The following is a 10,638-nucleotide window of genomic DNA, read 5'->3' as shown; positions in this document are numbered from 1 at the left end:
AAATTGGCCCCCAAGTTCATTGGTCTCTTTCCCATAATTAAGATCATCAACCCATCAGCAGTAAGCCTCAAATTAACCCATTCTATGAGAATCCATCCCACATTTCATGTTTATTAAATCAAACCGTTTCCACCAGCCCTCTGAACCCCCCTACCGACCTCCCTCCACTACCCCCGTCTGATTGACGACCACCCTGCATTCTCGGTGCAACGTTTCCTTGACGTCCGACGCAGGGGTCAGGGTTTCAAATATTTAGTTGACTGGGAAGGCTATGGCCCAGAGGAACGCTCTTGGGTTCCTAGGTCCTTCATCTTGTAACCCGCATTGATTATTAACTTTTAGAAGGAGCACCATAAAAAACAATTGCCAAGAGGAGATACTTGAGAGGGGGGTACTGTGGGATTTCCAGTTTCCTGTCACCTCCAGTTCCACCCACAGCTGCAAATCATCTAATCACCTCACCTGCACCTGATTAACGACCAGCATCTCCACTCTACTTAAACATCTGCCAGACATTCAACCTACGCTGGAGCATTTATTACCCTGGGTAATTTGAGCGACAGCCTGAACCTGAAAACTAAAGAAAGATTTGTCTAACTTTGATTTTTTGCCTGTCTGTCTAGTTCTGTTCTGCCATGTCTTCCCAACAACCTCCTGGCTCTCCGGCATCGTTTGGATCTCTTTTATCAGAAAATATTAAACTCAGCTGGAACTCAACTCAAACTTCACAAAGCCATCATCCAATCTTGCAATACTCACCTATGGTTCTCATACCCCTCTCCATTTGGATCCCCTGGACCTGGTACCTCCCCATCTTTGACAAAATCTTAAATACAACAAACAGTAAGAGATCCATATCACAATATCTGCAACTTGGATACTCAGGAGTCAACCATACTCACAGTGTCTCCTCTTTCCTCCCACAGCTATAGCCCCAGCTTGCTGAACTGTAAATAAACAAACACTTTTTGTTAACTTGTGTCTGAGTCTCTTCAGTCTGCCTAATTTGGGTCATAAAACCTACAATCACGTTACTTACTTAAAGTTGTTTTGGTGTTTTTAGTGTTTTTGGTATTTGCAGCATTTTTTCCATTGCATTCGTTTTATTTTTTGATTGTGTCTTCATCTATTTTCTGTGATTGAAGACTTTTTCTGTTGCGTTTTTTTTTTTTTGGTTTTGGAGTACAAAACATCGTCATCACGTCATTCATGGGGTTGCAGCACATTTTAACTGTTTGCTGTACGTTTAGCCGTTTGCAGCTCGTTTGCACCTGTCACCCACCATTGAGGTTGGACTCTTCAAATACTTTAGCAGTGAAAGACGTAGGTACCTCTTCTGGGGTAAGTTGAACTAGACTTTTACAGAAGCACTCATATCAAAAAAGCAAAGCACCACCTAGTGGACAAATATAAAAATCAAAAGTTTGGTAACAAAGGTACAAAGAAAAAACATTTTTATAAGGAATGTATTAATTTATGATATGATAGGTGATAAAAAAAAAAAAAAAGGTTATTATTGACAGCTAAACGGCTTTCCTCTGGTGTGGACAATCATGTGTCTGCTTAAATGTGTCCTCTGACCAAACATGTGTCCACAAAGATCACAAGCAAATGCTTTCTGTCCTGTGTGGACTATCATGTGTGTGTTTAAAGTTGACTTCCGTCCAAACCTGTGCCCACAAAGATCACAAACAAATGCTTTCTGTCCTGTATGGACTATCATGTGTTTGTTTAAATTTGTCTTCAGTCCAAACCTTTGTCCACAAAGACCACAAGCAAATGTTTTCTGTCCTGTGTGGACTATCATATGTCTGTTTAAACTTGACTTCTTTCCAAACCTTTGTCCACAAAAATCACAAGCAAATGCTTTCTGTCCTGTGTGGACAATCATGTGTCTGTTTAAAGTTGACTTTTGTCCAAAGCTTTGTCCACAAAGATCACAAACAAATGCTTTCTGTCCTGTGTGGATAAGCATGTGTCTGTTTAAAGTTGACTTGTCTCCAAACCTTTGTCCACAAAGATCACAAGCAAATGCTTTCTGTCCTGTGTGAACTATCCTGTGTCTCGTTAGACTACCCTTTTGGGTAAATCTTTTTCCACAGTCTTGACAACTAAACCGTTTCTGTCCTGTGTGAACTATCATGTGTGTCTTTAGACTACCCTTTTGGGTAAATCTTTGTCCACAGTCTTGACAACTAAATTGTTTCTGTCCTGTGTGAACTATCATGTGTGTCTTTAGATGACCCTTTTGGTTAAATCGTTTCCCACAGTCTTTACAACTAAATGAGTTCTTAGTTGATTGCTTTTTCTTGATTGAACTTCCAGATTTCTTCACTTCAAAATATTCCATGATAACCAAAGAACTTGAAGACATCATTGACTGACTTGTCTTGTGAAATTGTTTCCCATGCTCAGTGAAGCTGCAAGATTTTTTGACAGTGTGTACGCCTGACTCAAGAGCTCTGCTTTCCTTCCAGTCTTTGTCATCATCTTCAGGTTCTGACCCAGAGCCTGATAAGTCTTTTAGCTGGGAGTCAGAGTCATTCACATCATCCACATCATCGTCATCATCATCTGGGTTTGTGGTAGTTTCTGCTCCTCCACTGTCCTCTCCACCAGTTGCCACTTTCATCTGGTCAGCTGAGCTGCTGGTTGGAAGATCTTCCTCTTTTACTTTGTACTGATGAAGCTGTAAAAACAGAGGTTTCTCTTCATCTTCCTCACACTTCAAAGGAACAGCAGTGAATGCAAACCCCGTGTTATCTGTCTCCCTTTTCACACAAAACTGCTCTCCCTCTTGACTGATCCACAGTTCTACCTCTTCCTCCTTTATGTTGAGGGTCACAGGGTCCTGTTGGTCCAAACCAAGCATCCGTACTTCAGGAGCTTCTTCTTTAATCAGCACCATCTGCTGAACATCTGCAGGGAACACTGAAAACATGAACATCAGGAACAATTATAAAACTTTATATTCATACACACAGTGGTAGTTTGTGAAGCCTTTAGAACTTTCTATATTTCTGCATAAAAATGAAAAATGCCTAAACCAGTTAAAAATCAGGCCACAGAGGACTCAAGATGGAGCTGACGGAATAGACTGTGTCTCAGATGGCTCCCGTCAAGCCTAATGGAAAACTAATTTTTATAACTGCACTCTTGCTACCTTTGGGCAGGATTCTGTTTCCGAGACCGATATCGCCGCAGTTCTGAACCAACAAGCTGGTAAAATGGCCTCTAAGCTAGGGCTGGGTACCTTTCTAAAAAAAAAATTGGTATCGGTACCAGTGTCGGAACCTTCACTTCGTTGTCGGTTTCTGGACGTTTTTTTTTCTTTTATCGGTACAAATTTTGTAATTACTATTAATTCTAACAAGAATAAAATTACGTTACACATTACAATACAAATTGTGAGTTTTATTTTCTTAACTTTGGTATTTCTATTACAAGCAGTTTTCTTACATAAAAATAAACAAATAATGTCCAGGTCTAAAGAACAGTGGCAAACAACCAGTGACACGTTAGTGTCTAATTCTCACTGCTACACACCGAGGACTTTTTCACTTAGCAGTTTATCTTCAGAAAAATCAACGTCTGCTTTCTCTGGACACAAATAAGCCCGCTCCTGGCTGATGGTGTCTCCAGCAGTAGAAAATGTTCGCTCTGAGGGTGTGGATGATGCTTATTGCACACACAGATACCTGGTTGTCAAGTTTGATAGCGCTGGCATATTGTCCCTCACATTCCACCACCAGGTCACTGGATTCACTGAGGTTAGGGTTGATGCAGACTTCTGTACCCCTGTCTCTCTGCTTGAATCTTCTCTGTGGTTCTCTGGGGTTTAGGGCTCTTATCCTCTCCCTAATTGACATTAGAACACAAAACATCAACAATAACATGGTTGTGTTATTATTGCTCAAAAAACATTATCTAGGCTGAGAGATAAAAGCTTAACTGGTCAACAACATCCTTTAAAGTTTACTTACCTCCACCATGCAGCCTCCACTGTAGAAAAAGGTAGCAAACTTTAACAACAAAGTTTGTGACTGTCCTGTGGCCCCCACCTCACTTTTCTTTTGTCTGCCTCTGTCCTCACATCAGGGTCAGAGGCTTCTGTGAGGAGAACATAAACAAACAGTAAACATTAGTGAACTGTTTAACCAGCTGACCCGATGGATGAGCACAATTTTACAAGCTAAGCTTTATCTGTTAGTGTCAATCTTTAGTTAGCTTCTGAGTTTAGCTAGCTACGTAGATAAAATACAGCTACACACTAATTATCGTAAAGTTAGCGTTACATGGATTCTAGATTAATTCACCGCAATGCACGTGTTAAGCTGCAGTAACGTTAACAAACGTAAACTTACCAGCTGAAATCTCAGACACAGCTCCGTCCTCGGAGTTCTTTGATGAAGTCAAAAAATGTTCAATACAAAAACAACTGGACTTTATTTGTAACAAAGACGTTTCGCTCCTCATTCGAGGAGCTTTCTCAATTCAAAGAGCAGTGAGTGAGGGGTTCAGGTTATAAGGCTGATTGAGATAAGATGCACATACATATGTAGATTTGACAATTCACATCTCAACACCTTAACAGTAAGGGTTTCTTAAGGTCTTTGTTGTCTCAGCCTCTGTCTGAGAGCCCTACTGGGTTTGAAATATACTGGGATGTTGTGTTTGTTGAAAATCCTTCTGAATTTCTCTGATACTCCAGCAACATAAGGGATGATAATGTTTATACGTCTGTTGTTCTCCTTTTTCTATTTATTAGTGTGTTTTGTAGATTTCCTTGCTGACTTGACAAAAGCCCAGTTAGAATATCCACGTTTGGAGAGCTTCTTGGATGTGTTTCTTTTCCTTTTTCTTCCCTTCTGTCTTCGTGGCGACACTTTAGGCCACGAAGAAAAAAAAAACACAAGAAGCCACAACAACAAGCAACATAATGTTGCTTGTTGTTGTGGTTTCTCGGTTTTGTCTCTTTTTTTTCTTTCTGCAGGTCTAGAGGCATATTTCAATGATGTTGATTTGTGTTCTCTTTATACCTCTCTCTCTCCTCTATTCCTATATCCTTCTTTACCTTTTAACCCTTCTCCCACTTTTCTGCTTTGTTTTCTTTGTTTTTCATCCCCATGTCCATTACAACTGAAACAACCCCAAAGCAAAGTCTAATAAAGTTTTACTTATTTACCATTTGGAGCATTAAGGCCAGCCATAATACTCTGCTTGTGAAAGTAAATCTGTTGGGCATCACCTTGACACTCAGACGATAATTCTGAGTGTCACAATGCTGGACAGGACAAGCGATCCTTGAGCGTTCTTCACGCTCTTAAGCCTCCCTGGTAAGGTCTATTCGGGGGTTCTGGAGAGGAGGGTCCGTCGGATAGTCGAACCTCGGATACAGAAGGAGCAGTGTCAGAGCCTTGTCCGCATCGCCGGCAGTAAGTCGGGCTTGTTCCCGGTGAGAGTTGGACTCTGTCAAGGTTGCCCTTTGTCACCGATTCTGTTCATAACTTTTATGGACAGAATTTCTAGGCGCAGCCAAGGTGTTGACGGGATCCGTTTTGGTGGCCTTAGGATTGCGTCTCTGCTTTTTGCAGATGATGTGGTCTTCTTGGCTTCATCAGATCGTGATCTACAGCTTTCGCTGGAGCGGTTCGCAGCCGAATGCGACACGGCTGGGATGAAGATCAGTTCCTCCAAATCCAAGGCCATGGTCTTGAGCCGGAAAAGGGAAGAGTGCCCTCTTCGGGTCAGGGAGAAGGTCCTACCCCAAGTGGAGGAGTTCCAAGTATCTTGGGGTCTTGTTCACGAATGAGGGAAAAATGGAGCGTGAGATCGATAGGCGGATAGGTGCAGTGTCTGCAGTGAAGCAGGCGCCGTACAGGTCTGTCGTGGTGAAGAGAGAGCTGAGTCAAAAGGCGAAGCTCTCAATTTACCGATCGATCTATGTTCTTACACTCATCTATGGTCACGAGCTTTGGGTTGTGACCAAAAGAATGAGATCTCGGATACAAGCGGCCGAAATGAGTTTTCTCCGCAGGGTGTCTGGGCTCTCCCTTAAAGATAGGGTGAGTAGCTCGATCATCCGGGAGGGACTCAGAGTAGAGCCGCTGCTTCTCCACATCGAGAGGACCCAGTTGAGGTGGCTTGGGCATCTGTTTAGGATGCCTTCTGGACGCCTCCCTGGTGAGGTGTTCCGGACATGCCCCACCGGAAGGAGGCCCAGAGGAAGACCCAGGACACGCTGGAGGGACTATATTTCTCGGCTGGCCTGGGAACGCCTCGGGATTCCCCCGAAGAGCTGGCCCAAGTGGCTGGGGAGAGGGAAGTCTGGGCCTCCCTTCTTAGGCTGTAAGAGAGGCTCAAAAGCAGTTTCACAGACAGACAGAGAAGTAAAACAAAGCGGAGAGGAGGGGAAAAAGCGTCAGACCCCGTCGAGAGCAAGTGGTGAATATATCTTTGGAAGGAGCTGAAACATGCGGTCTGGAAAAGGCAACCTTCAAACCTGAGACAACTGGAGCAGTTTGCTCATGAGGAGTGGGCCAAAATGCCTGCTGAGAGGTGCAGAAGTCTCACTGACCACTACAGGAATTGTTTGATTGGAGTGATTGCCTCAAAAGGTTGTGCAACAAAATATTAAGTTAAGGGTACCATAATTTCTGTCCAGGCCTGTTTCATGAGTTTATTTTTTTTAAATAATTCTTTTGAAGCATGGTTGAAAAGCAATGTCAGACTTTCATGTATTCATTTTCATAATTGTTTTTATTTATTATTACTTTTGTCAGATTCAAGTCATTTCTGTGACCATTGTGAGTTTTTCTTTCATTAACCAAGGGGTATCGACAATTTTGTCCATATGTGTATTGACCTATATATATTTATAAATCGATTTATATCGAATATACTCGATGTAGAGATTTTTTTAAATTTACGATGGTTAAAATGGCTTTATCGCAACCATCGAGTATTATTAGACTTGAAAAACCATGTAGTTGCTTTTCTTCCATCTGCGCCTCCAACTTCACACAGCCGCTCCTTCGCTCGCTCTGAATGCGAACCCAGTCCCTCACCCATGCTCGCTCCTTCTGCTTCCTGCTTCTCCAGGTGTGTGTGTGTGTGTGTGGGGGGGGGGGGGGGGGGGTTTAACACAACAAGTAAACATGGGAGATATAAAGAGCAGCTTAGCTGCTGAGCAAAAAGAAAAACAATGACTGTTATTTGGAGCTGGTTTGGATTTATATTGTCAGATGAGCAGCAGAAAAATGTTTTCTGTAGACTATGCCGAAAACAAGTCCCGACAAAAGGTCAGAACTACGAATCTTTTTCACCATTTAAAACAACACTATAAGTTAAGCTGTAAGCCGCAACTCCGACTGTGTTTTCAGCCTCCTTCCCTGAGACCTTGCCTTGAACGTTTTTGGATCCTTCCCTGAGACAAACCACGAGTCAGAACTTGTTTAGCCGTGCTATGCCTTATAAGAGGAACAGTGTGAGGTGGTGTGACATTAATAAATCAGCAGCTTATCATATTGCTAAAGACATGGTCCCAGTCTCAACTGTAGAACAAGAAGGCTAAAGTTAGCCATTTTATTAGCCGCTAAGGACCGTGTCTTTTTCTGCCCATCCAACTTCACGCGGCTCCTCCTTCTCCATCACGTGCTGTTTCACACACGCTTACTAATATTGTGAAGGCGTCGCAGCTGAAGAGGATTATTACTGAATTTATATAAATAGTTTATTTTTTAGACATTTAGTAGAGTTACAGCTGTTGGTTAATAAAAGTGCCTGTTTGACAATTGGGACAAAGATTTGACTCAGAAATATATTTTTATTACTTTATGGAAAGAAAAAAAAAAAAATTTTCCTTTCCTTTTCTTTGAGAGTGAAGGCTGCTTGTTGTTCGTTTGTTGTTCTTATTTTTGTTTATTGTTTAAAAAAAAGGAAAATTAAAATAATGATTAAAAAAAAAAAACAGTTCCTCAGGTTCAGAGGTCACTTCTTCCTGCTACAGTATTATTTTATCTAAGTGTTGTTAAGTGCATGTTTATTTAAGTTATGCAATTGTTTTATTTTGTTAAAAGAAAAAATGCTTGATGGCCTAAAAATTAAATAAATCTGTTTTACATCAGCCAAAAAAAGAAAAAAGAAAAGATAATGGATGGATGAATTATTTGTTCTTAGAATTTTTTTTATTTTTTTTTTATTTGAGACAAATCCAGGCAACTAAGCTAACCTAATACTGGTAATTTAAGTTACAAAATTTTATGCACTCCCATATTTGTTCCTATTTTTGGTATAAATATAAAACAATGCAAAAATATTTGATAAAGTAAGGAACCTAAAATTATTGTTTTAAATAAATGTTCTATTTGTTTACATTGTTGTTTATTCTTTTCAGCTTGACAATTACATAACTGTAACAAAATGTATGACCATTTCAATAGAAAAAACGTTTCTGAATAGAAAAACATTTCTCAATCAAAAATCAATTTTGAATCGAATTGTGAAACCAAAAATCGGAATTGAATCGAATCGCCAGACACAGAGACTCGCACCCTTACTCATCAAAGCACAGCAACAGCACTGTGAAAGTCACTAATGATATTCTCATGGCCTCAGACAATGGACTTGTGTCTACCAGTCTTGTAAGACCTCAGTGCTGCATTTGATACAGTTGATCACATTATTTTACTACAGAGGCTTCAATAAGATATTGGGATTAAAGGAACAGCTCTTAAAAAAATAATAATAAAAAAATAAGGTAGTGGTGGCGCAGACGTTAGAGAAGATGGGCCTGTGATCGGAAAGTCGCAGGTTCAACTCCCGGTACCATCAGCATCAAAATGTGGATGGAAAAGGTGAAAATTGTTTAAATCATAATTATCTGATAGATTCCAGTTTGTAAATATAAGTAATGAATCTTCTTCGCACACCAAAGTTAGTCATGGAATTTCTATATATACATTCTCTATATACAGTAGTACACAAAAATATTCCTAAAGTCCAAAACAAACTGTTACATTTCACAAAGCGCTGTGTCCCCCCACCCCCCCCTCTCCATCACTGAAACATCTGGAAAAGCCTGCTGTGGAACTCCAAGAAGGTTGACAACCGTAAACTTAAATAAACCCCCAAGGATTATGTTTACAATGGAACTGTACAGAGTTTGTTTTTGTTTTTTTGCTTGATTTACAAATCTATTTTATTCATTATATCTACCTTCTCTTTCAATTCCTATATCCTTTATATTTACTATTAGTACTTTTGTGCATTCACAATTACTTTCACATCTGATATCGCTGATAATATCTTTTTCACCTGAAAGTAAATATATTGACTTTAAATAAATAAAAATAACTGAAAATGACGGAAATCCGTCACGGGGACGGAAAACATTAATCCGTGAAACTGTAACTAAAATGATCACACTGAAAATCATTAATGTTTAGATACAAACCTGAACTGTGAAGCAGAACTTCTGGGTTGAAAACAGCATCTTGGGTTTGGTTGTGTTGCAGTTTGTCCTTTAAACGACATGTTTCCTCTTTATAATCTGAGACTGTTGTTTCCAGAAACTCCAACATTTCTTCCGTAGCCACTTCCTCTCGTTGTTTAGCCTGCTGTCTCCTCATCTCTGTTAGCTAAAGTTTCCTTAAAATAATAGATACGGAACCGGTGCACATGAACTGAACTCAAGATGAAATTACTGCAAAGTTACTGAAAATCAGTTCGTAGTTCTGTCTAAAAGTACAGCACAGTACATCCCATCTCTTTGTTAGCTTAAAGTCCGTACTTCCGGTGACTCTTCTTCTGGTTTTTTCAGTTGTTTATTATTTGCTCCGCAGCGACGCCAACTGTTTAAGAGAAGAACTGCAGTGAGTGCAGCAAGTCAGAAGGACAGAAAACGTGAGGTCTGTCTGCGGAAATCGTAGAAAGTAAAACAGACAAGCAGTGCCAGATTATATATGTATACAGTATATATATGGTATTCTTCCAAACACTTTTTGAATAGACTCCTGTGCTGATAAAAGAACTTCAATAAAAGTATACGTCTTTGTCCAAATGGCAAATTCATCAGTTAATAAAGCATATGATGATCTGACAGGCTAAATACTAAGTCATTAGCTGTTATTAATAATAATAAATAATAATAATAACAATGATAATTTTATATATATATATATATATATATATATATATATAATATATATATATATTCATCATTGATTTTATATGAGGCTGTAATAATCTCCTCTCAAGTACAATTTGTACAAATATATGCATGCATGTCCAAAAAGGCAACTTGAGGCAAGTTTTATTAATGTTGGATAAGTTTTAAAGTTAGAATTAAATTCTGCTAACACAAAACATGTTTCTTTTTAGTCCTAGCTTTAAAGTGGATATTAGTGATTAAATTCAGTGAGTGTTTGAAGTTATTTTATATGTTTTTAAATAACGGGCAGATATAATAATTTTTTTCTTCTTTCTGCACTCTTTCATTCAATGTTTTCTTTTTCATGATTTTTTTTTAATTTTGTTTCTTTTAAATGAATGAATTAAATTAAATAAAATGTTAAATGGCTTCAAACACCTGCTAAGTTCATGGCATAAACCAACAGACATGTTCCCGTTTTTAGTATT

General features: G+C 39.4%; 1 protein-coding gene across 1 annotated transcript; it reads right to left on the bottom strand.

Annotated features, from left to right (window-relative positions):
* Positions 1-1,371: 1,371 nt before the first annotated feature.
* LOC119411561 lies at positions 1,372-9,811 on the bottom strand. The gene is made up of 3 exons (XM_037678515.1): positions 9,455-9,811; positions 2,505-2,919; positions 1,372-1,396 (listed from the first exon to the last, which is right to left on the bottom strand). Exons 1-3 carry the CDS (start codon positions 9,627-9,629, stop codon positions 1,372-1,374), a joined length of 615 nt encoding a protein of 204 aa, XP_037534443.1. The 5' UTR covers positions 9,630-9,811.
* Between the last annotated feature and the right edge of the window lie 827 nt (positions 9,812-10,638).

Source organism: Nematolebias whitei, chromosome 6, assembly GCF_014905685.2.
Source record: "Nematolebias whitei isolate Nwh7 chromosome 6, NemWhi1, whole genome shotgun sequence".
Lineage (NCBI taxonomy): Eukaryota > Metazoa > Chordata > Actinopteri > Cyprinodontiformes > Rivulidae > Nematolebias > Nematolebias whitei.
Note: the sequence above shows the minus strand (reverse complement) of the source record. Positions and strands in the feature narration are given on the sequence as shown.

Bases quoted from the DNA above. Each gene is read 5' to 3' on its own strand.
- LOC119411561 (XM_037678515.1), bottom strand. From the start codon at position 9,629: ATGAGGAGACAGCAGGCTAAACAACGAGAGGAAGTGGCTACGGAAGAA. The intron at 2,920-9,454 runs GTTTGTATCTAA...TGTTCCCTGCAG, and splicing joins AGTTCTGCTTCACAGTTCAG to ATGTTCAGCAGATGGTGCTG. The intron at 1,397-2,504 runs GTCAGAACCTGA...TTTGTCCACTAG, and splicing joins AAAGACTTATCAGGCTCTGG to GTGGTGCTTTGCTTTTTTGA.